Source organism: Felis catus, chromosome C1 (assembly GCF_018350175.1).
Source record: "Felis catus isolate Fca126 chromosome C1, F.catus_Fca126_mat1.0, whole genome shotgun sequence".
Classification (NCBI taxonomy): domain Eukaryota; kingdom Metazoa; phylum Chordata; class Mammalia; order Carnivora; family Felidae; genus Felis; species Felis catus.
This window is the reverse complement of record NC_058375.1, coordinates 205,792,508-205,818,361: the sequence shown is the minus strand read 5'-3', so window position 1 is coordinate 205,818,361 and position 25,854 is coordinate 205,792,508. Positions and strand designations below refer to the sequence as shown.

At 42.8% G+C, this 25,854-nt stretch overlaps 1 protein-coding gene and 1 long non-coding RNA gene across 6 annotated transcripts in view; one reads left to right on the top strand and one right to left on the bottom strand.

Moving 5' to 3' along the window:
- Positions 1-25,854, top strand: part of PAX3 (paired box 3) — a 97,412-nt gene that overhangs the window by 44,253 nt on the left and 27,305 nt on the right. For both annotated transcript variants that reach the window (XM_011285657.4, XM_019838731.3), the window contains exon 5: positions 20,631-20,836. In XM_011285657.4, the coding sequence (XP_011283959.1) occupies positions 20,631-20,836 (206 nt within the window). The remainder of the gene's footprint in view (positions 1-20,630; positions 20,837-25,854) is intronic.
- Positions 98-12,701, bottom strand: LOC111561908. 4 transcript variants are annotated; one of them, XR_002744937.2, is made up of 5 exons: positions 12,274-12,701; positions 10,160-10,215; positions 7,872-9,153; positions 6,645-6,729; positions 98-1,304 (listed from the first exon to the last, which is right to left on the bottom strand). It is a non-coding gene; the product is annotated as an uncharacterized LOC111561908 (long non-coding RNA). The 4 variants fall into 4 exon arrangements; XR_002744938.2 differs by lacking the exon at positions 10,160-10,215; XR_006583562.1 differs by lacking the exon at positions 7,872-9,153 and having other exon boundaries at positions 103-1,304.

The following is a 25,854-nucleotide window of genomic DNA, read 5'->3' as shown; positions in this document are numbered from 1 at the left end:
GGGAGCCCAACTGTCTTGTGAATAAATGAATGTAAACTTAGAGAAAAGTGTTGTGACGAAGTTATTAAAAACTTTGACCTTTTTTTTTTTTCCTCCCTGGGAAAGAATGTGTCTCGACGTATTTATCTTTGACAACTTGTTTTATTGCCATTTCTGGTGGTGTACCATCTAGATTGATTGGTATCGACATCCGGAGTCTTCCTTAGCATGAAGTGTTGAATCCTTGAATCACACCCCAACGTGTCTTCAGTGTTCGAGAAAGTTAGCACACTAATGTCAAACCAGGATATACATTTTATACTTCAACACCGTGGCTTACCTTTAGTTTGCCTTTCTCTAGTACTCTGCATTTTTCAGAGGCTATTCATACCCCTGTAAATTGGTTCCTCATAATCACCTGTGGCTTGTTATTACTTTGTACAAATGGGGAATGTGAGAGCGATACAGTTTAGGCAACGTGCCCAACAGACCATCTGGGTTGAGAACAGGATCCTGGGAATAGAATATGTCTCTCTTCTGTGCTGCTTCTAGCTTCCTTGTTTAGCGGATTGGTAAATTTGCTGCCCCGGTGGTGGCAATTTGGATAAACAGGGCGAGAGTGGTGTATGGGGCATCAGGGGCATAGGATTAGGGAGTGAGGGGACAACTGCGTTTCTACCATTTCTGTGGGTGTAACCAGCGGTTCATGGCAGAGGTCATCGAGTGTATAACATAGAGATCCAAGATATCCAAGAGTCCGAAGATATCCAAGATAATCCAAGGTATCCAAGATATCCAAGGTAATCCAAGAGTCCGAAGTCAAAGCAAGCGTCAACATGAAACTTAAGTAACCACAACAGCAAGACTCACATCCCCTGGAAAACTGTTGTCCAATCAGAAGAGTTTCCTCATTCTCTCTCTTCTTGTGAGCTGAGCAATAGCGTGGTTCTTGGGTGTAATTAGCCCGTGAATTACATGTGGCACCGGCTGTATGAAGTTGAGTAACAACACAGGGACCTGGATTCTTGTGGGAAAAAGTCCCCCACAATTCTGGCTTCATTCATGCCTGGACATGAGGGAATGACAGCAGCAGGAGATGGGGCCAGGCATCCCCTCCTACACACCACAGGAGGATTGGGACTTGAGACATGCTAGGGAAAAGTGAGGGTTTTGGCTCTGTATTTTGCGTGCCCTCGGATGGTGGTAGTGATGATGGGCTTTGGGGATGAAGCTTGGCCCAGAATCAATAAACATGAATCTCCGTATACATTACATCAGACCCGCCATACGAGCTACCTGACTGTTTCCGCGCCTCAGCATTTCATCTGCAAAACAAGGGATGATCATAGTGTTCATTTGCTTTAGATGAATGAAAGGAAGTAAAGGTGCTTGACATGGTACCTGGTGCAAATTGAGTCCCCATAAAATGTTGGTCGTTGTATAGGCCAGGCCATTTTTTTTTTTTTTTCTGCAAAGGGCTATAGAGTGAGTATTTTTGGTTTTACAGACCATTGGTCTCTGTCAGCTTGCCTTTGTAGCACGTGATCACAAAAAATACATAAGCGTGTGGCTATGTCCTAATAATCTGTATTTATGGACGCGAAGATTTCCTTTAGTCTTTCTGTGCTGATGTTATTCTTAACAATTTTTAAATGTTTTTATTTATTTTTGAGAGAGAGAGAGCAAGCAGGGGAGGGGCAGAGAGAGAGGGAGACACAGAATCCGAAGCAGGCTCCAGGCTCTGAGCTGTCAGCACAGAGCCTGATGCGGGATTCGAACTCACGAACTGCAAGATCATGACCTGAGCTGAAGTCAGACACTTAACGGACTGAGCCACCCAGTTGCTCTTGATGTTCTGCTTCCTTTGGATTTTCCCCCCAACCATTTAAGAGTGTAAAAACCATCCTTGGATCACAGGACATGCAGATATCGACAGTGGTTTGTGTTTGGCTGCTCCCTGGTGTAGACCTTCACGACTTTAATTTGGAAGAAATTATGTTATTTCCTAGCGCCACATCTTTGTTTGTGGTGATTCTCATGCTTAGGGTTCTTTCTGTTGGCATCTTCTGGTAATGCGGCAAAGCACGTGACAGTGGGAGGGGTGGGGGTGGGGTTGACAGTCTTCCTCACTCACCCCAAATTGGCTATCCAAATGGAACACTTCTAGAAGACCACTGAAGTGATAGGGTAGATGGTCCATAAGTGCAAATGTACATTTTTAATTGTGGAGTCTTAGCAAGGTCGGCTCAAAATTTCATATGTAATAAATCTTTCTCACATGATGCGGTAGAACTGCTCTGAGATTAGCGGAAAGTAGCGTCTGATGTATTTACAAGTGCGAGGAAATGTAAAGGAATCTAGTCCCCAGTGAGTCATTTGGGGTAAAGCTATGTGACATCCTATACCCTATTCAGGATTTAAGAAATCTCAGATGAGAATAAAGCCACATCTTCAGATGCAAGTAAAGAAGAAATGCAGGGGAGCCTGGGTGGCTCAGTTGGTTAAGCGTCCGACTTCTGCTCATGGTTCGTGGGTTTGAGCCCCGCGTGGGGCTCTGCACTGATGGCTCAGAGCCTGCTTGTTGGGATTCTTTGTCTACTTCTCTCTCTGCTCCTCCCCTGCTCTCTCTCTCTCTTTCTCAAAAATAAATAGATAAACATTAAAAAAAAAAGAAGAAGAAATGGAAGGTAGTATTTCACTGAGTGAAACTCTAATATCCTTGTGCTTGAAATAGTCAAGCACTTGAAGCAAAGGCATTATTTTTCTCTATAACATTGTGATGGCCCCATTTCTTCTACTTCAGTTTCTAGAGTATCATATCTGGCCTACGTCTGGTGCAAGTCTCATTTTTCACGATATTTCTTTCCAAGTCTCTGTGATGTGAATGTTTCCTAGGCAAGGTGTTACAAAGTCAGTTAACACGTGCAACCTTTTTGTGGTGTTTGTAACTAATTACTCTGCTATTTTTTCAAGTTTGGGAGGGTGCGGGTGGCGTCATCTTGTAGGTACAAAAAGACCTCACGTGCTGGCTAAAACGCTGAACTGATGCACGAGGTTGCTTGCAACTTCTCGTAAGAAGACCCAGGCTTTTTTGAGGGTACTTCTCCACACTGGAACTGTTTCCATTATTATAAAAGTCATATGTATTTATTGCAGAAAACATCTTAGACTTTCCCCAAACATTTCAATTGCATTCCGTTTGAGGCCCTAATGGGTATAAGCAACATGCACGTGGAAGGCACCACACTCGTGGTAGTGATTTCGCGAGGGTGTCACCAGGCTCATGAGATCCCTACCTAGGATATGTTCCAGGTTCCAGGATACTTCCTGAAGGTTAGAAGACAAAGCAAAATGGCTTCCCATATTTATCATGAGGGTCTCTGAACGATCTGTGAAGGGCATGTCTCCACTGTTATAGTTTATAGGATAAGCTTTACTCACAGGCTGTGGAAGTGGCTACGTCCAAGAGTTGATTTCAGCAGAATTGGGCAAGAAACGCCATGCCCCTGTGAAAGATTCTAGGTAGCTTATAATTATGACTACTGGTTGACTTGTCTGTCCCTGCTACTTGTGGTAGGATGGGCTGTCATTGCCACTGTTGATGGGTGTTTAGACCTTTCGTGGAGGGACGTGTGGATGTAGAAAGTGAGCGTCTTTCTCTTGTGCACTGCATTTAGGGGCTTTCTGGCTTTAGCAGCGATTCATGAGCGGTAGTGGGTTTACAACAGAGCAAACTTCAGAACCTTCACTGATAAGGATGCCTTTCAAATTCCTGCAAAGGCCTCAACAGTGTGTCCCATGGTCATGTAATTTTGTAAAACATGCCAAATTAAGCTAGTTTTGTGTCATTTAAAAATATTTATGTATTTGTTATTTATTTATTTTTGAGAAAGAGTGTGCACACGCACAAGCGAGTGGGGAAGGGGCAGAGGGAGGGTGGGGAGAGAGAGAGAGAATTTTAAGCAGGCTCCCCACCCAATGTGGAGCCCAACGCAGGGCTCAGTTTCACAACCCTGAGATCATGACCTGAGCTGAAATCAAGAGTTGGACGCTTAACCGACTGAGCCACCCAGGTGCCCCTGTTCTTTGATTAAAAGCAGCATTCCCAGCCACCAAATTGTAGAAACTTTAGGCTCTAGAAAACATCGATCTGCTTCTGGCTCTGTATTTTCAGGGTGGGACTTACTCAAACCTTTTTGGAAGGGAAGAAGAACGTCTTTGTTGAAAGATAAGTAGGATCCTGGAAGTTGAGGGTTAATCTTCCATAAGGCCTACAGTTGAAGAAGAAATTGTGAAAGGGAAAGATCTTCTCTGGGAAAGAAGCACGTAGACGCTGTTGGTGTCCTCCTGTATTCAAAGAAATTTGAGAAGTTTGGGAAAAAGAGGGGCACGTGTCTTTAGCTGATCAAAGAAGAACCTCTTATACACTCATCTTTTTCTTTTCCAGAGAAAGTGAAAGCCTTAAAGTAATGCCATTTTAATTTGACATTGGCTAATACATTTTGTATAATTGGTGCTGCATCATCTCCTACAATAATAATGACAATATGGCGGTGATGGTGATGAGAAAAACATGCATGTTATGCGACCGTTACAGTTTACTGAGCACTTTGCCGTATTTTTTTTCTCATTGGTAATAACCGAAACCAAGAGAAAGTCTCTTTACCTATGGCCTGTGGATGCCTTCCAAGTTAACTGGAGTCCTATGAGAGATTGAGGTAGAATGGGGTCTCTGTGCTTCTTTCAATATTCTTTCCTTATTTTGTGACGGAGCCGTGACACCATCAATCAGCTTCTCTTTTGCAAATTCTTCAGCATCATGGCAGTCAAAATAACCATTGAACTTTGACAAACAAAGCCAGTGCTCTTAGAATGGCCTCTAAGTTTTTGCTTGCAAAACTACTCATCTGGCAAGCACAGAACCAAGATCCCTCAAAACCTGCTCTCGGTGGTGTTAGCATTCGTTAGATTTGTCTGTATGGACTTACTAGTTGCTCTGCTGACCTCTGACTGTTTGACCCATTAAATGAAAAAGCACCATTGGGACGCACAACTAAATTTATAGTAATTCAAAGAAGTGGTCAGAGAAATGTATGGTTGCAAAAGAGCTGACCTCAAAGTTGAGTCAATAGTTCAGTTAAGAAGCACAAGTGCTGAATGTATGGAAAGTATGAAGTGCTCTTGACGTCCAGAGAAAGGAGGGGTATTGATGGGTGGGGGGTTCCTGGGAAGTTTGGGGACCTATGAGGACATCATGTTAAGATGGGCAGAAAGGGCACGCCAGGTTCGGTTAGTTAGGGTGGGAAAATCAAGATAGGACCAGTCCTTGGTCCCTTTTGGCAAGCTCATGGGATTCTGGAAAAGTACGTTTGTTCCAGTCCAGTGAAAATAGTTCCATACAGTGAACCCTTAGTAGATTTTTGCGTATGTGTTCAACTTCGCGTTAATTACTAGTGTTCAGGATGCCTGGGTGGCTCAGCTGGTTAAGCATCTGACTTTGGCTCAGGTCATGATCTCACGGTTCGTAGGTTTGAGCCCTGCGTCTGGCTGTGTGCTGACAGCTCAGAGCCTGGAGCCTGCTTTGGATACTGTGTCTCCCTCATTCTCTGCCCCTTCCCGGCTTACGCTCTCTCTGTCTCTTTCAAAAATACATAAACATTAAAAAATTAAAAAAAAATTAATAGGTTTCTACATTTTAAAGCTGATTTACTCAGAAATACACTAATCATTATTTCTTATAAAATGGTTATTAGTCATCTATATTTGAATATATATGTTACTTGAGCAAAGAAATTTGCTAATGGTACTAAGATGATAGAAATTATTTTCATGCATTTTAAGAGAGAAGGCCTGATGATTATCTTCTCAACACTTATTTGGCTAATGCCTAGCTGGCTTGTTGAGACTTTGGGCAAATCCTTTTAAACACTCCGAGTGCCAACTTTATTTTTTTAAAAAGGATAATACTGTCTAACAGAATTGTTAACAAGATATAATAAAGAGTGTTAAAAGTCAGGAACAAAAACAGCATCATTTAATGGTTAGATGTACATGGAATGGTTGAGAGGCTAAATGTTTACTTTTTTTCCCCCCAAGGCCCAATTTGAGTCCAAAGTCCATCTCATTTTGTTCATATTTATTTAAAAATTTTTGTTTGTTTGTTTCAAATAAGCTCTACACTCAACGTGGGGCTTGAACTCACAACCTCAAGATCAAGAATTGCCAGCCAGGCGCCCCTGATTCATCTTTAGATGCAGTGGTTCTGGGAGGGGGACTGTAGCTACCAGAGCTGACTAGAAAATAGAAGTCAATTCAGCCACAGAGCCACAGAAAATTATGCGTTGACACTGTGATAAAAAGGAAAGAACCAAAATTTAGAATTCAAAGATGTAAGTTTGAGATTTAACTCTGCCACTAACAAGCCAGGTGACGATAGAAGTATCATTTCAGCTGTTTGAAACTCAGTCTTGTTTTGTTTTGAATCTGTAAGGTAAAGTACAGTCTGATGATCTTTAAAATAATTTCTAGCTTTTAAAGTTCTAATGCCAAGCAGCACGTTTAACATAAAGCATGACCGCTAGCAAGTAGTGGTAAAAAAGATTTTAAACAGTGATGTATTCATATCCCCGCCCCCCCCACCCCCCGTAATTTACATTGTTATTTACCTGGATGTCATCTTGCTGTGCTTCTGCTGGCTTTCTTCTCCAGCCGGTGTCCCGCTCTGTGCACATACTGATCCTGCTCTGGCTTCTATCAGCGAGAAGGAAGCATTTTAGGGGCCCCCTCTTACTTAGTGATAGCCTAGTTAGAAATGGGGATAAGGATTGGGAGGAATGGCCAGTAAAGACAACCACCTTGGATGCTTCAGGCCTTTGAGAAGCTTTTAAACAAGGCTGGCTTATTTATAGTGAGATGTATGGGAACAGCTTCTGTGCTCGTTGGAGTGAATTATATGCTGGCGTCCTGTGAATGCAGTGCGAGCACATGTCATTTATCTTGGTCCGTATATAGAGAGATGGGCACATGCTTATATTTGCACCTTCAAATGTATCTGCAGGTGTATATGAGTAAACAGGAAGGAGTAGTGCTACATAATTTCAGAACTCAAGTTAAATTTGCACATAATAATACTATCAACCAAATTTGTTGTTATTACCAAAACGACAAAGATAAATTCATTTGAATGCTTGCTGGAGGGAAGAGTTTCATTTACCTTTTTAAGGTGTAATTAATCAAGAAAGAGTTTTTAAAAACTTACATTTCGTTAGTAATATACACAGAACAAAAGAATGGAAAGAAACAAGTAAAGAAGTTTGGTCAATCTATATCTAACTCCTGCTCTGTCTATCCATTCATCCAGCCAGCCAGCCAGCCAGCCAAACGTCCATTTATAGAATCTAACTCCTTAATTTAAAATCAATAGTGATTGTTTTGGATTCTGGGGTTATCTTTTTTTTTTTTTTTGCACTGCCCAAATTTTATTTTTTACTGTAATGTACATTTACCGTGTGAAAACAAAAGTGCCCCCAAAATAGAAAATGTATTTTGTCCATGAAACTCTTCTTAGGAATAAACTTATCGTTGGGTAGTGAAGAGTAGGACTTGAGTTTGAATTGGATTAAATATTAACACTATCCTGACATGCTGATGGGGTGATTCCCAGTTAAAATCACTGGCTGGCGTGAGTGGAAAACATGAGTAGGACTATCTTTGGTTTCCATCCAAGAGGGTCTGTAATTTATTCAAAGCTGCCAAGGATCAGGACATGTTTTCAGACCCTCACTCTCCCACTCTCGTCCTTCAGAGCAGGCTTTCCCTCTCAAAAGGACTTGTCATCAGTCTTTTGGAAAAGGAGTGCCTGGGGTCAACCCACTGACTCTAAAATCACTTACTGCATTATTACTCGTCTTTGCTAGGATGGACAGCTAACCCTCTTCTCTTCTTTCTTCTCTCCCTCCATTGCTCCCTTCTACCCAGCATTTCCTTATTAATTTCCCTTCAGTTCTGAAAGATTATTCCTGAAAAGGCAACGTAGAGGGGCAAGGCAGTTGTCTAGTAATTCACATAGAAGCCGGCTACTGAAGACATCCTTGTATTTTTTTTTTTTTTCTTCTTCTGAGACTGGGTGCCTGAGCTGTTCACACTGGCTGGGGACACTAATCAACACGATCAGAGAGTGAATTGCTTAAAACTATATTTCAATTTTGTTTTTTAGACGTGTATCAGTAGACATAAAAGCAGATGCGAATTTGCCTCCGAGCAAACATATTCAAAGCTCTTTCCCATGGAAACCAAAATGAATGTTGGCATAGAGGGGAGGCCAAGTATATTTAATTTCTTTTAGGCTAGTTGCCTGATTTTTGATCCATCAGCCTTCTTGTTCAGGCCCTGAGGTACTTGGGAGCACAGAATTTATTTACTTTCAGAGCTACCTTAAACATTGACACACAGCACAGGCACGTGTCCTGGGTCAGCAGGAGTAAAGTACCCTGGCCAACATTTTGGATTTTTAAGGGAATTAGATATGGAGCAAGAGCTGAATATCCTTTTTAATTGGATACATGTATACCGGCCGATTATGGACAGGATCTTTGGAAGAGGTAGCAGATGAGACATTGGACGAGGCTCTTGTTTCACAAATTTGGGAATTTCTACAAGGCTTCAGTGGCCACTTTTCCCTCAGTCTTAATCTAGAGAGAGCATTTTCCTCATGCTGGTCCTTTATGCCTGGTGAGCTTGGACAATATGGTGGTGAAGGGAGCCAGAGGGGGGCCATATTTGGGGAGGTTGAAAAATCGTTCATATCCTCTACTTAGTCATCTCGACCGGTTGGCCAACTTCCCAGACCTGAGCCTCATACCTCTGCAGGCTGAAGGGGCGAAATCACTGTCTCTTCCTCGTTTTCCCTTCCCTCCCAGCCTCGACTGAAGTTTCTTGCCCAGTAGGTATTCCGTGAATGATTTCTGACGGTGACCTTGATGTTGCCACTCATTCCTGTGCCAGCGAGAATTAAGCTCAGCCTCCTCTCTTGCCTCCAGGAAAAGTTTCCTCTTTCGCTTATGTTCAGTTATTACCTCTTTCTCTCTTCCAAGAAGCCATAATTGGCCCAGGTAAGATTTGGATTTTCAAAACAAGCTTCCTGTACTGCCCCTTTTCTGAAACCCTCACGGAATCCTGTAGGAGACAAAAAGCGAAGAAACAATCTTGAAATGCCATATGGGAGGTGTCAGTGAAAGCATCTATGTATGAATTTGATCTCTATATTAAAGATCACAGGCTCACAGAATCTATGGCTCCGTTATTTGGTAAATAATGTATCTAGGTGTTTCAGCCTTGAGAGGCCGTTTGTTTAATCCCCCTGTTGCTGCAGGACACGGCTAATTATCTTCTGCGTGTACCCAGGCTTGGCCTCCGTGGAGAGAGCACTGCGGTGGGAGCCAGGTGATGCGACTTTTGCTTTCTGACTTTAAGTCCACACATTATTCATCTTTGCATCCTGGGTGCCGAGGACAACATCAGCCGCTGTTTCCTGAAGCATGTGTGTGATTCTGGACAACCCTGCTTGCTCTCTGGGCTTCGGCTCTGAGACGAAGGGGACTGGCCTAGGGTTTCTGATGGTTCAGCAATTGCAGGAATGCTTTCCCCTGGTCTGTCCAGGCTGTCAGGCCTCTATCTCTTTATGTAGGTTTCTGGCACAAAAGGTGTCGTATTTAACTTTCTTCTTAAATCTGCCTTTCTTGTGTTTGGTTCCCCCCCCGCCCCGAATATCTCCCGCCATGCTAATCCTGACAAAATTTAGTTGTCGGTAAAACAGCGTGGGTCGCGTGTGTCTTTGCTAGTCCTGTCTCAATAAGGGTGGCAAAAGCGTTCTTTTGTTTTTCTACCCCCTGAAAGGCTCTTTGTGCAACTTGTTATCTCTTTTTTATATTCTGCTTTGGATTTATTTGTCGACGGAAAGTGACTGATGCGCACAATGGCAAAAATATCCAGTCGTGGGAAATAAAGGTGAAGGCAGGGTGGTTCTTTGTCTTTGTCCACTGTGTTGCGAATCAGGTGGTGTCTTATTTTAAAGCTCTGTATACATAGCTAGGGTTTCCGTTTCATAGCCAGCGATCTCTGTTAGTAAGTGTGCATAACATAATTTTCACACACACCAACCACCACTGAGAAGACCACTCACCTTTTATAGTCGTGTTTTCACAACTGATTTGCAGAGTTGACTGTGACATCTGAGTCCTGGCAGTGTAGACCAGGAAGAAAAAAAATGTGATGATATTGGCTACAGTTTTTCTTCCAGCCCACATCAATCTTCCTCCTCAAATGGCAATGCTAATTAGATCTTATATTTGATATATACGATCTTATATTTGGATAACCTCTCTGCGTTCTCATGGATCAGGTAGGTTACATTACTCCCCAGACCTCATTTTTTTCCCCCTCTCATCTATAAGATGGGGGTGACAACACTCCTCCAATAGGGTTTTGGGAAAAATGAAAGAACGTGTACATGAAGGAGGAAGGAAGCAGGAGTTGACTATAGCAGGCAGTCAGTGAGTCAGAATAGCAGCCTTTCATATATCACTGTTGGTACCGTTGACTTAATTTTGCCCAGAATGTTGAAGGAATCATCACAAGAAGGGCTTTGAGGGACCCATGTTCTGTCTCTGGGTAACCAGTTTACAAAGACATGATTTCAGAGGTATGCCGTCCTGCATGGCAGTGGATGAACCACACTTGGACGGGGGGGGGGGGGGGGGGGGAATGTGGTTTCAATTCAGATGCAGTAACAAAAACATTAGCCAAATCTTCTCAGAAAGCAAGTCTTTTGCAACATGGTGTCTCCCACCCCCCACCATAGTAAAGAGATATGGAAGAAAGATACCTGATTACCACATGGAACATCATCTTGTGGTCCATTTCATAGGTTCCCCCCCCCCATTTGTAACATCTTAGAAATGCAGACTTAATCGTGAGAGATTAAAAATGCCTATTGTTCTTTCAAAGGGTTTGCAGTGTTCTGATTCCTCCCCCTGCCCCAACTCCCTTCTGTTGAAAATCTAGAAGTTGTCCCATTTTTAGCAAGTAATAACTGTGTCAAGCTGTGCCGGCAAAAATGTCCCAACACAACTGTTAATAAGCATTGTCATTTTAAGCATGAAACAGTTTAGCTAATGATTTATCTCTTATAATGTAGCACTCGGGGCAGCTGTATGATTGGTCTCTTTAGCAAGTCAAGTAATTTCTTTAACAAAATGTTAAGCACAGATGGGCCAGAAGCTGTCAGTTAACTATTATTGTGTCTACATCTGCTTGCTTTCAATGCACTGTTTTATGTATTCAGTCAGTAACTTAGCCGCAGCTCCGTGAAAAGGCGAACCTACTCTGATTGGCAAATAAAATGTTCATTTGTCTCTTCTTCCTATTGTTTTGTTTTGGTAACACATGTCAGCAGCTCAATTACCCAGTTCATTAACAGCTCCCAAAGGACATGATGGCCAGCCCGTGATAAGAGGGCCATTGTGGCACATATGGTCAATAATGGCCTCTCTCTTGGCAATTGTAAATAAAAGTCACTTGGCCCTCTTCCTTTCACGAGAACTACCGTTTTCCTGTTCCCCTTCAGTGTGCAAATTACCTTTCTTTGCTCCATGCAGCCCAATCCCCGGGAAACCAGAACCTAGCTTGCCTGCTTTTAGGGCCGTGGGGACTTAACACGGAGAGAGCGAGCTCTGGTTCTTAATTTTAATTATGACTGACTTTTAAGCTCTTGAGGGGGGAAATTCTTATCATGGGAGACTATTCTTAGAAAGCTGTTAACTGATTAATTAGTCAACTAATCAGTTTTCCTAATTGAATAGCAACACATTTTCTTGGGGCTTTCCTCTGTTTCTCTTTGAAATGCTCCAGTGGCAGTGACCGCGGCGTTTTTAAAAAGCCGTTAAACAACTGCAAATAAAAATCGTTTGCAGGGGTGGGGTAGGGAAGTGTCACTTCATCTTTTCCCTCGGTGAGAGAGATTCATGTTGTTGAGAGCAATTCTTGTCACGCGCACCTCCAGGTCGTAAACCAGAGGGTTCAAGAAGCCACCGAGGTAATCTGGGTCAGCGTCAGGGTCTCTAAGCAAGTAAGGATGCGTCCTGCACTTGAAGCCTGGGGAGGGAGGTGCTGAAACACTTTGGTCACGATTCTGCGGCTCCCCCAGACGAGATGCTGCTGTATCGCGGGAAGAAAAAGGGCCCAGGCAGGTTTTTCCTTAAATGTATCAAGTGCATATAGCTGTTACAGGCCACTTACTGGCGGGGCTGTGACGAACAAGGAAGCATAAGCCTTTCTTTCTGGCTTTGTTGTTACAAGGGAGGCCTTTGCGGTGACCGATGATCAGGCGAGGCCGTTGGGACGAACTCCACTCCGAGTTAAGATGTCTCAGCGTAACCTAGCTGCAGGTGCGCCGCGCACCTGACATTGCGCCGAGATCGGGACCTTAGGCTCTGGGGGGTCTTTGGGGCCGTGCTGCTCATCGCCTGGGAGGCAGCTTGGCCGCTCTGGCGGCTCCGTAGCTCTTATCTTAAGTAAACACCCAACGGTCCATGTCGTGCACTTTCGAGAACTCCGGGGCGGGTGTGCAGCACGCGCGGCCGGCCGGATTCATAACCAATCTGTACTCTCCTCCCGGGGCGGCAGGCACTCGGGGAGTTGTTGAGTGTCAGGGTTTATTTGTGCTATTTTGATTAGCACCAACCTGGCAGGAGCTTATTTTCCTTCTAATGACCCCGTGCTGGGAGAAGGCGGCTTCCGAGGGAAGGACCTGGGGGCGGGGGAGGGGAATAGCGTTACATCTCTGCAACCCCCAAATGGGGACTGCGGGGCAGGGGCCGCAGTGGGGAAGTGGCTGCGGGTCTTAATTAGATGGAGTGTTCTGAAAAGAACCTTTCTTGGAGAAAGCCCAGAATATTCTTGCCACAGACCGTCCTACCTCCTTTTATTTTATTCTTATTCTTTTTTTGGGGGGGGGGGTGGGGGTACTTGTTAAAGATTCTTGGCTGGCACCTTTGGAGAAGTTGTAGAGGCGACAAAAAGCAAAACAGGACCCCCTCCCCTCCACATGGACCACCGATGAGGTGACGGGCCATTTCTCCCTGTTTATCCACCAGCAAAATAACAGCTCCTCAAATGGTCCCTGAGTCAGGAATTCTGGGAAGTTCTCTTGAACTTTGTTAGGTCACTCGCGCACTTTCTCCGTCCACCTTTGGATTTGGTCGTCAGTCTTCCCGTGTGTTCCTTTCAGGCGGGTATCTCTTTTCCTTTCTGTATCTCTTTTCTTTTCTTGACCTAGATAGGATTTAAACACACTTAAAAAAATAATGTCGCCGATTACTTCTCAGCTTGTGAATTAATGTGGAAGAGAAGGTTCCAGGTGCTGAAGTCTCTAGACTGGCTTGGATTAACCCCTACTGTGCATCCATTTCAACCTCCCCCCCGCCCCTGGAAGAAAAAAAAAAAACAACCAACCTCCCCTTTCTCATCCACTCCCGGCTTTCTTTGTGTCTGCTGCTCCCTGCCAGGCAGGTGTCAGACCCCTGAATGAGGGTAAAATGCCCCGTTGATGGATTCCACAGATGGAGCGTGGAAATCGGTAGAATAGGCCTCAGCCACAGGCCATTTCTTGGGATCCAACAAAAGCCTCCAAATAAGTCAACAAAAATCCCAAAGATCACAAAGGGAAAATGTCATTTGTCATTTACTCTGGGTCTGTGAGGGAATATCAGTCTTGCCTCACTCCTCCTGGCTTTCACCCGAGTAAACACGAGAGAGGTCATTCACATCTCTCTCAGTGGAGAAGGGCCACTTCACATCAGAAAACAGTTAGCTGTCCCATCGTCCCCTTCATGCTGGATGGCAACACTCACAAACGCAGGAGACATTCTGCAGTTAGCCAAGCGGGTGCCTCAAACTTCGAGCTGGCCCGTGAAAGACCTTGTGGAATATACCTGCGAGGTCCCCTAAGACCTTCAGATATGGGAGGAAGTGATCTCAGGGAGCTCTCAGGCACGATTCTTACTTTAATTTGTGTTGTATCCTTGTTATTTTTTAATCAGCAAGACACAGCTCTGAGTACAAATGCTGATAGGTCGAGCTTGCAAAGATTAGTACAGACGAAAAGACCGTCTGATGTGGTCTGGGGCCATCTTAGAGTGAATGACTGATGATGACGTTCGGCCTCAGAGCCCGCGGAGAGAGATCCCCCCCACCTCCTCTGTGTCTGTAAATTGCATCGTATTATATCTGGGACAAACATAGAGTTTAAATGGTTGTCATGTTTTGATTCTTTAATTATTCAAATGAAAGGTCTTGCTGAGAAGAAAGACAGTGTGCCAAATTCATGCTTGTGAATTATTTGGTTTCTCCATTTTTTGCCTGTCTCCCATCCCTGAATTATATTGGTCTGGAAACCAATAATTATAGAAGCCCACGTGACTAAATCCCTATAAAATTGAGGTAAGATCTCATGTATAATAGCGTTAACTAGGATGAAATATTTCTTCAGGCTACAGAAGAGGTCACAAGGGGTTAACGGACAAAGACATACTCTCTAATTCTGTAATTCCTTCTTTAATTAAACTTCATGGTTGGTCCGCTGGTGGTAAATACTTCTGCCTTCTCCTCCCAGTTTGATTTGTTTCCGAAGGAAGAATTTGTAATCCTGTGGGGGTAATGATTGTTGCCTATGCTTGACCTCTTTCTCTCTCTCTCTCTCTCTTTTTTTTTTTTAAACTGATGATGTCCACGTTCCCAAGGTTAATCTTGGGAGTTAATGTGAAATCATTGGGGTCACTAAAAATTTGGCTCCTGAGACCTAAAATTAGCTTGAGAGGGAAAAGGAAGAAATGACCTTTCATACAAAGCACCTGGGGAGAGGTGACTGTTTCCCTGGGATCACCCTGGGGCATCTACTGAATAACTTGTGAATACCCCAACAGATTTCAAGTTATTTATTCCTGCACTTTTGTCTGAAAACAGTTTGAGGTTACTTTACAGGGCTTGAGATCCTTTCACTAAGATGTTTTTAATAGCAAAAAAGAAGGATTTAGTAAAGCTGTAAAATGAGTGATCAGTTCAACTGCTTGTGACCAATAGTATCTTCTAGATTGACGCTGGATCTTATGACCAGGGCTCTGCGATGATTCTTAAGGGAGACTTCAAATGGTCAGACTATTTTGTTTTCTTAAATAAATTCATTCAGCATCTTGGCAAATGGATTAGTTTCTTAGGGCTTTACCCTTGTTTAACGACTACACTTGAATATACAAAGAATTCAATAAATGTTCACTGAATGGAGTTAAATTCGATCAGGAAATTGATTTGGTGTATAATATTAAACAGTTGTGTTTTCATAAATTTCATTTGATTCTAGGAGGTTTTTGAAAACCTGGGACAAATGAGTCATTGGTAGCAATCAGCTAAATAACTTGTATTAGAATTCCTGTTTGGATTTGTTTCTGGTATTTCTCTTCAAAAGGACCGTGTGTGTGTGTGTGTGTGTGTGTGTGTGTGCGCGCGCACACACATGCACATGTGCATGTGTGCGCGCATACACACGAGAGAGAGAGAGAGAGAGAGAGAGAGAGAGAGAGAGAGAGAGAGAAAGGAAGGAACTGAGCACCAATTTGGAACATACCAGGCTAGAAGAAAGAAAGTATGTCCTCCGAAGCCCCATACACCTGGGTCAAATCCTAGCTTCCTTAGTCACGTGATCTGAATAATGTTGTCTCTGAGTCTCAGTTTCCTTTTTTTGTACAAAGGGGTATTTATTTCACAGGGTTTTTGTGTACTTACATTGGTAAGAGAGAGGTTTGCTCCAGGCTCATTGGAGACATTGAATTACACTAATGTATAAGTCAGAAAATGGATTGTGAGGGGGTTTTGAAAATAGAGTCAAAACTTTCAAGGTCTGATAAGAATATGGATTGGGGTAAAATTGGAGAATTATGCAATTTAGAGCAATACAATCTCCACTCAAAAAGTCATGTATCATATGTTGGTGTGGGTTTCTTATGAGAGCGGTTCTGGAATTTCAAGTTGGGGAACAATATCTCTATTTAATGAATAATAAAGCAAACTTTGTGAAGGCGTGTGTAGAATATGACTGAGTAACTTAAATGCCATTGAAAATTTCCTCTTAATATTAAGGCTAGACAGAAGAAGTAATCCAAAGAGATTATATTACTGAAGAGATTATATTTAATCTAGTTGTTATATCCTGGCAGTCTATTTTAGAGAACTGTCTTGTGGGGTCCAAGTCATAACACTAGAAAAACTGTAATTTCTTTGTGTTGAGCTGTCTGAAAAAAAAAAAAGCCTTGTTTTTACTTTGCTGTAATATTTAGGAGGATTAGGTATTTTGTATCTAGTATCTAGAGGAAAGTTGAATATGTGAAATAGATGAACTTCAAAATATTTTTTCTTGTGCTGTTAAAATGTAAGTGTCAGACTTGTTTTTGGTAAAAACGGAATGATTCACATTCATGACATTATTGTGATTCGTGTTCTGCACAAATAATGAATCTTATTTCTATTGGTGATACAAGACACGGTAGTGTTTCCATCTTTAGAAGTAGCTAGTATCTCCTGGCTGGTAGGTTAGTCTTGGGTGGCTGACTTAACATATCTTCAAGCCCACATCCTTTTGGGCTGTACAGATGGGGACAAGTTAGAATTAACTGGTACAACTGTGGCTTCATGTTGCCAGAAAGGATCCATTGGTTCGGATAATTTTCCCGCAGAGAAATCAGTCAAGTCATTTCCTCAGTGTCTTTTGAAATGGTGCTTTATGGAGGTTTTCCTAGTTAGGCACAACCATTGGACTGCTCTTGAATAAGCAGTCTAGAAATACAAGTAGCGACTTATTAGCTTGTCAAAGAAAATTTTATTTTTAGTGGCAAAGCCTGTATTATTGAACTCCTAGACATTGAGTCTTTTTAATTTTTTTTTTAATGCTTATTTATTTTTGAGAGAGAGAGAGACACAGTGTGAGTGGGTGAGGGGCAGAGACAGAGGGAGAGAGAGAATCTAAAGCAGTCTCCACGCTCTGAGCTGTCAGCACAGAGCCCGATGCGGGGCTTGAACTTGGTGAACCGTGAGGTCATGACCTGAGCTGAAGTTTGACGCTTAACCAACTGAGTCACTCAGGCGCCCCGTTCTGAGTCTTTTTAATTACTAGCTGTTGGTGATCAACTTGTTTTTTAAAAAAAATCACAATCCTCAGAAAAAATTGATAATTATTTCCCAGAAAAATACAGTTGCGCAAATACTTGCAAAAACTTCCAAATAATTTTTGAGGATTTGTGGACTCCTGAACCTCATTTCAGTACATGCTGGGAGACTCAGAAGGGCAGCATTTCCATTTAAAGGTGCAAAATAGTGGCAGAGAAATCAGTGTTGGTCCAAAACTTAAATTCTACCTGGTGTTTCCATTCAGTCATCATGTGTTTATTGAGCACCTACGGTGTTCCAAGGCTTCCAACAGTGAACAAGATGGAGAGAGGCTCACAAAGCTTATATTCAGGGGGATGTGGATTGTTCAGGTGAAACACGGTGGCCTTGACCCTCAGAATTAACTCTCACTGGTACTCGCAAATGTAAGCAGCCCCCTTTCTTCAGAAACTAGAGGTGATGTTGATTAATTGACCTGACAGTCCATGGCACATCATATTTACTTGGGAGGATTTAATAGCCCTAGAGACTCCCAGAGGAAACATGAAAATTTCCACATACTATTATCCTAATGGGATCATAGAGAAAGGGGAAGCAAAGATTTAAGGTTCTCGCAGGCAGAGGAAGCTGTTGGTCAGCCCTTAAATGCTGTTGGGGTTTGCACCTGAATTTACAGAAGACAGAAAAGTCAGGGCAACAGAAACTGGAAGCAGGGAAGGGAAACATTTTATGGTGCGCAATGGTCTTAGGAGAACGACTAATCCATTTCTAGAAAAGTGTATTATGTATGTGGAAGTGTTGCTTTGATAAATTACAGCAGGAAAAAATATTATATACTGGGGAATTTGGGGAGAGAAAATGAGAGTCTGGAATATTCTGTAGAGGTGGTTCTCAAAGTATTGTTTAGGATCAGTAAAGTCGGCATACCACCTGTGAAAGCAGAAAACTCTGGAACGAGGTGGGGGCAGCAATCCGTGTTTTCGCAAGCTTTCCAAGTGATTCTGATGCTCCAACAGCTCAAGATCCACTGCCCTACAATGACGCACAAATTACCGCTCTTTTAATCGGACTCACATTTATCAAACACATACACACGTAAGTTGTATTGGGAGCGTTTGAAGTTTATAATGCAACGTATGGCACATTTCTTAGCGTGTTACTGCTCCTTTAAAATATTCCCACACTTAAAGAAAGGTTTTATTTCCTAAGTATCCTAAAACAAGATTTATATCAAATTAGACCATTTTAGGGGCGCCTGGGTGGCTCAGTCGATCGAGCATCCAACTCTTGATCTCGGCTTATTTTATGATCTTCTGGCTCGTGAGTTCAAGCTCTACTGGGCTCTGTGCTGACCGTGTGGAGCCTGATTGGGATTCTCTCTCTCTGTCTCTCTCTCAAAATAAATAAAATAAACTAAGAAAATGAGACCATTTTATGTTAAATTAGACAACATAATTGAAAAACCAAGCCTCATGGCTAACATATAGCAGAGCATTATATATGACGCTTCCATTTTGCTTTTACGTACAGGAACTTGTTTTTCTTTAATTTGTCACATAGATTATTAATTCACTCTTAATTTTCAAGTTTGAGTGTGAGTAAATTACAAAAGCATTAAATATTAAAAAATTAAAATTATATTTATGGGTTGTGTTGGACGTGTACCCCTTTTGGGCAGCTTATAATTGATACTGAAGTAGAATGCCATTTTTGATTTCTGTAGGGCAGAGTTGTTGGAGTTTAAGATAAATGAGAATTGGTACTTTTTTGCATTTTGTCATCGCTTCTGGCGCCACCTGTGTTTCCTCGGGTCCTACAGCCTGGGTGTGCAAAGGAGTTACCTTGACAATGACATTAATGATCTACAATTCCTTCCTCATTTGCAGATAGCACACTTCAGCCCCTTCCCCAGAGGATCCCTCAGCTATTTGGGGAGTTTTCAGAGTGCATTTGGATATGCTCAGGAGCAAGGCCCTTGGGTGTCCTGAGCTCTGCTCAGAGTGTGTGGCCTGAGAGCCCTCTGATGGCCCCCTGCTACTGCCCTGATGTCCAGGGCCTCCGGGAGATGGCTGCGCTCCTGCCCAGAGCCCTGTGTCTGTTGTGCCCACAAACCTCAGAACACTCTCCAGGCTGACAGTTATTGTGTTATTGCCAGAACTCACGGATGCCATATTGCATCATTAATGCAAATTCCTATCTAATTTCCCGGTTCCTTCCTCTCTTTCGGAGATGCTCACACACTAACTATGGAAAACCTCCTTCCCTGATGTCTGCTAACACAGACAGACTCAAACTTGCTGGGAAGGGGCCTGCCACGCACCTGGCTTCAGGGACATGTGACCTATGCAGTCGCCCACTCATGGCCCCGTGCTCAGAAGGGCTCTGTGTTTGCTTTTTATGCTCTGTTGTGGCCATCTCACAATTGCGATAATTTTTGAACACAGGCACTCGTATTTTAATTTTTCACCGTGTTCCTCAAATGAGGCGACAGCCTCTGGGCAGCTGCTTGACATTCAGCAGAGACCCAGACTTTGAACTTTGGGTGTAGGGACAGGTCACTAGACTATGCCTGCTTTTTCTGGAGTCAGTTCAGGTCACTAGACTATGCCTGCTTTTTCTGGAGTCAGTTCAGGAGGTTTACATCAACAGTATCTAAACTCTTCTTAAATATTTCTCAGTATCTGGTAATAAGATACTAACTATAAGTATGATTTCTTCTGTAGGAGCAGTAGAGTCTATAAATTTGTTGGGATCCTGTAACAGTTCACTATTATTGGCTTTTTAGATACTACATTAGTTTTGGAATTTTTTTCTTTAAAAAAAAATTTTTTTTAACGTTTATTTATTTTTGAGACAGAGAGAGACAGAGCATGAACGGGGGAGGGGCAGAGAGAGAGGGAGACACAGAATCAGAAGCAGGCTCCAGGCTCTGAGCCATCAGCCCAGAGCCCGACGCGGGGCTCGAACTCAGGGACCGCGAGATCGTGACCTGAGCTGAAGTCGGACGCTTAACCGACTGAGCCACCCAGGCACCCCTGGAATTTTTTTCTAAAGAACCACCGTTTTAAACAGATTTCCTCATGGAAAAGTTGGAGAAAGTTAATTTGGAACCAAATTAAATGATTCATTCATCAAACACAGATGGAGTACCCATTAAGTGTTAAGGACAAGGGCCATAAAAGTGAAAGAATGCCTGTCCCTGTTTGCTAAGATCTCATAATGGACCACGACTGACAGATGCAGAGAACAATGATTTCTGCCTGGGGGGCCTGGAGACAAAATAGGGGAGGAGATATCATTTAATAATATAATACTGCAGAGAGGGGCTTGGTGTCCCAGGGAAGACATTGGGGATGGACGTTAGGATTTGAATCATTAAGGCTTGGTCACCCTTGTTTTTTGACCTCCATTTTATCACCTTCTCTCTCTTGTGCCCTTAGCCTCAGCACCCCAATCGGATGAAGGCTCCGACATTGACTCCGAACCAGATTTGCCCCTGAAGAGAAAACAACGCAGGAGCCGAACCACCTTCACAGCAGAACAGCTTGAAGAACTGGAAAGAGCTTTTGAGAGAACCCACTACCCAGACATTTATACCAGGGAGGAGCTGGCACAGAGGGCGAAGCTCACGGAGGCCCGAGTACAGGTACTGACTCCAGACAGCCACGTCCTGATTGAATCCGGACAGGCAACAAAAAAGTGTCCTCTCATCTGAAGCAGATTTGAAACCAAGAAAATAAATATGTTAGCAAAGGCACTTCATTGTGAACTGTAGCCTTTAGTAGTATAAAGGTCCCACCTTTCTCTCTAGTGCCTTTTTGAAAACGTTTATTTATTTATTTTGAGAGGAGAGAGAGAGAGCAGGGAAGGGGCAGAGAGAGAGAGGGAGAGAGAGAATCGCAAGTAGGCTCTGTGTGGTCAGCAGAGAGGCTTGAACTCACAAACCGTGAGACCACGACCTGAGCCAAAACCGAGAGCCAGATGCTTAACCGACTGAGCCACCCAGGCACCCCTCTCTCTGGTTAAGTTGCCTCATCTGGAAATGCTGTGTTCTTCCCGGCGACTTGACTTTCATAGTCAAAGTGAGGTTGGAGACTCAGCAGCGAACTGCTCAGTTGACCTGGTCTCTGGATTGATCAGTGCGTCTCACATGCAGCTAATTACCTCTCCTGTTATAGACTTTTTCAGAAATAGCCTCTTCCAGGTTACAAAGCCTTGTCAGAAGAACCGTCTCATTCAACTTGGCTTTCCGTGTATCATAGTGCTAACAAAGTGAAGGAACGCTAAGAGGGATTAAGAGAAATCTCTCAAGGAGCTGCAGTCTAATATGGTTAAGGAAGTCAGCACAAATAATAGTAATAAAAAAACCAGATATAATAAGTACCCTAAGACAGAAACAGAGTGCAGTGAGAGTTAAGAAGAGGAAAGAATGAGATCTTGCTGGAGTAACAGGAGAGGCTCACGAAGAAGGCCGATTTCAGATGAGCTTTCGAAGCTAAAGAGAAATTCACTGGTCAGGGAGGGTGGGGCGAGTACAACGTGAGTCAACACATGAGTTACAGACCTGGTGGCATTTCATTTCCATTCATGTTGAAGGCACAGTGAATTGTTCAATTTGGCTGGAGGCTAGGGAGAGGTAAGAGGGGGCAGGGAGGAATATAGTTGGCCATCTAGGCTGAGCACATCCTGTGGAGGGCTTGGGTTTCAGGGGAAGGCTCTCACAGTTGATGTGATAGGCAGTGGAAGCCGTGGGCATGAAACGGGTCAGTGGCCATGGGAGTGGAAGGGAAAGGACGGTGGCCAAAGGTAGCCAGAGCTGGAATGTAGGCAACCGATTGTGTAAGCAGGACGTGGATGGAAGGGTGAGTGAAGAGAAGGGCCACAGATTTGGGGAGGTGTTATGGTGCAAATGTTTTACAGCTGGAACTATTGAATCTCTCTACCTGTTACATTGGGATACAGTGTTCCTCTCCAGAAATGACCACCACTAACCACAAATTATGATACTATGTGTACATAAATACTGTATTATATAATATATGTAGTGTATGTATTCTGATATGACATATAACAGTGTTACAAATATGATATACCTCAAATCTAATTGTTTTATTATAGTTCTGTGATGACCTGATTTAAATCTGAAGTCAGATCCATTCCTATCTCTATTCTTCCAGCAAACTTTTATTGAGTGCCCACTAGATTCCAGGATTTGGTCCCTATACTCCCTGTTGGTCAAGCCCACATCCCAAGTCTGTCCTTTATTTTATTTTATTTTATTTTATTTTATTTTATTTTATTAAAAAAAATTTTTTTTTCAACGTTTATTTATTTTTGGGACAGAGAGAGACAGAGCATGAACGGGGGAGGGGCAGAGAGAGAGGGAGACACAGAATCGGAAACAGGCTCCAGGCTCTGAGCCATCAGCCCAGAGCCTGATGCGGGGCTCGAACTCATGGACCGTGAGATCGTGACCTGGCTGAAGTCGGACGCTTAACTGACTGCGCCACCCAGGCGCCCCCCAAGTCTGTCCTTTAGACAGACAGAAGACAGCTCTGAACTCGGAGTCAAAAAATAAGCACGGGTTTTAAAGAAATCAAACAAAGAGAGTGACGGGAAACTAAAAGAATGTTCAGTGTTGTTGTACCTCGTTCCTGCCTTTGCCAAAAACAAGGACTGGGGACAGAATAAATCTCAAGCCCTTGCAATTTGCGCAGTGCCCCGCATTCACATCTGGCTCAGTGAATGTCAGAGGAGAATGAGAAAGGCCCATTAACTTGCAGAGGACATGGGATCAAACCAATAAAGAGTGGTTCATATTTTTCTATACAGTGACCTCCTCTCCAAAGCAGGGCCCTCATTAACCTAACAGCTGTCCTAATGTGGCTTTAACCCTGTGACTCTTTACATTCCTTATAGCTTCATTAGTTCCCTTGAGACACATCATGTCTTGCACCACAGCTATGATCTACAGCCTAACAAATTCCCTACAACACCCGGCATATGGATCTTTTACTTAACACAGCAGGAAAAAGAAGGGAGTAGTTAATCACTGATTAAAATGCCAGAACAAAATCCTTTAGTTTTTAGAAGGATCTGGGAAAGCAGTAGCAAAGTCAACTCAGTTTGAGTGATAGCCAGAAAGTGTGAGTTAGTTTAATTTGGGGCACCTGGGAAAACCAAACACCAAACGAACCCCCCCCTCCCCACCCCCAAACAAGTCTACATTCTATTTTTTTCCCCTGAGTAAAATATTTCTAAAGTCTTCTGGGTACCGATGGCATTAACGTATAATAACTTAGGCGTTTGTCAGTATTTCATAAAAATTTGTTTAGACAGTAGCTATGTTGTGTTTATCACAACCGAATCTGAGTACACAATCTAAGAATTACACCGAAGACTGATTTGCCCAATTCCCCTCCTGGGTATTATTATGCAAATAACGGGAAGCATTCGTTTTGTGGGGAAGAATGCAAATATTTATGATGTGCAACAGTTTTGGTAAATATTCCATCTGAGAACTCCACAAAGCAGAGAAGTATCACTTTTCCCACCAGGATAATGGAAGACAGCAAAGGAAACTGTTGGAGGAAACAGCATTTAATTAGGAGTCACAAGATGTGGGTTTTGGTCTCAGCTTGCCAAACGTGTTTTGTTGAGGAAGTCACTTGATTCTGCTGTAATCCTGCTGGCTTCAGTTTTTTGTTGTCGTTGTTGTTTTGTTTTGTTTTGTTTTCAAATATGGGATAGGTTAGATCAGATGATCTCAGTTTGGGTCCACAGATGACCAGGATAATCATGGAAGAACTTCAAGAAATCTAGGGGACTTGAGATTTGTACACACAATTTTGTGCCTTTGCCTCTGCCTCTGTGTGTGTGTGTGTGTGTGTGTGTGTGTGTGCGCGCGTGCGTGTGCGTGTGCGTGTGTGTGCGTGTGTGCGTATGTATGTGTATACACAAGGGTTAACCAGAGAGGGGTCCCTGACTTTGTCATATTCTCAAATGTCATCTTCCCCTCTCCCATCCCCCGATTAAAAATAACTAAGGGGCACCTGAGTGGCTCAGTTAATTGAGCATCTGACTTGATTTGGGCTCAGTCCACGATCCTGGGATCGTGGGATCAAGCCCTGTGTTGAACTCCACACTGCGCATGAAGCCTGCTTTAGATTCACTCTCTTGTCTCCCTCCGCCCCTCTCCCCTGCCCTCTCTTTCTCTCTTTCTAAAACAAAATAAGTAAATAACTAAATATCTAGGATGCATGATTTCTCATCAGTAATGTGAGATTCTCAGGGAAATCCAATAGGGACTGAGTGATTGATTGATTGATTTTAATTTCAGTATAGTTAACACACAACGATGTATTAGTTTCAGGTGTACAATATAGTGAACTTCAACATTTTTGTACGTTATTCAGTGCTCATCACAATAAGTGTCCTCATAATCCCTTTCACCTATTTCATCCATCTGCCACTCACCTCCCCTCTGGTAACCATCAGTTTGTTCTCTATAGTTAAGAGTCTGGTGTTTGGTTCATCTCTTTTTTCTTTATTTTATTTCTCAGTTTTCACATGAGTGAAATCATATGGTATTTGTCTTTCTCTGATTTCACTTAGCATTATAACTTCTAGATCCATCCATGTTGTTGCAAATGGAAAGATTTCATTTGTTTTTATGGCTGAGTCCATTGTATGTATGTATGTATGTATACGTATACGTATACATATACGTATACGTATACGTATATGTATATGTATGTCTATCTATCTATATATATATCACATCTTCTTTATCCATTCATCTATCGATGGACATGTAGGCTGCTTCCATAATTTGGCTATGGTAAATAATGCTGCAGTAAACATAAAGGTGAATATAGCTTTTTGAATTAGTGTTTTCATATTCTTTGGGTAAATATCCAGTAGTAGAATTACTGGATCATATGATCGTTTTATTTTTAAGTTTTTACGGAATCTCCATAGTGTTTTCCACAGTGGCCGTACCAGTTTGCATTCCCACCAATAGTGCACGAGGGCTCCTTTTTCTCTACATTCTCGCCAAACACGTGTTTTCTTGTATTTTTGATCCAATGGGAATTTGAAGCCATCCAGCAAATCTGTGTCGTTCAGAAGCTAAGATAGGTATGGAACATTTGGGCCTGAATTCCGTAATGATGCAAAAATATCATCACCCTGAAATTCTCAGCAGGAGTTTGCTCTTGGGGTGAATGAAGATGCATGCAGTTGAATTTGCCTTTCTGTGTGTTCACGGTCCTCTGACATTCCTCAGAGCCTGGCGCTTCTCCTTGTCAACCTTACCCATTCTTCCCCCCGCCCCCAACCCGTTCTCTGTACAGTGGTCACAGCTGGAAAGCAGCACTGGGAGAGTGGGATGTGGAAAGAGAGGGGGTGTGGAGTGAATGAGAAGGTCCAGGGATATTGCAGCTTATCCTGAATTTACCTACTTGGAAAGTACTATGTTGGCCTTGTCACATTACACATCGCTGAATGTTGTGTTTAATCAAGCATTTTAAACGTTGTGAATTCCCTTTCTAAGCATTAAGTATTATATCCTCTCCCCATTTTTCCAATTACATTTGAAATAACCCATCTGGAATAATGTAGGTTAGCTTGCCTTTGAGAACCACACCAAAAATCTGAACCAGT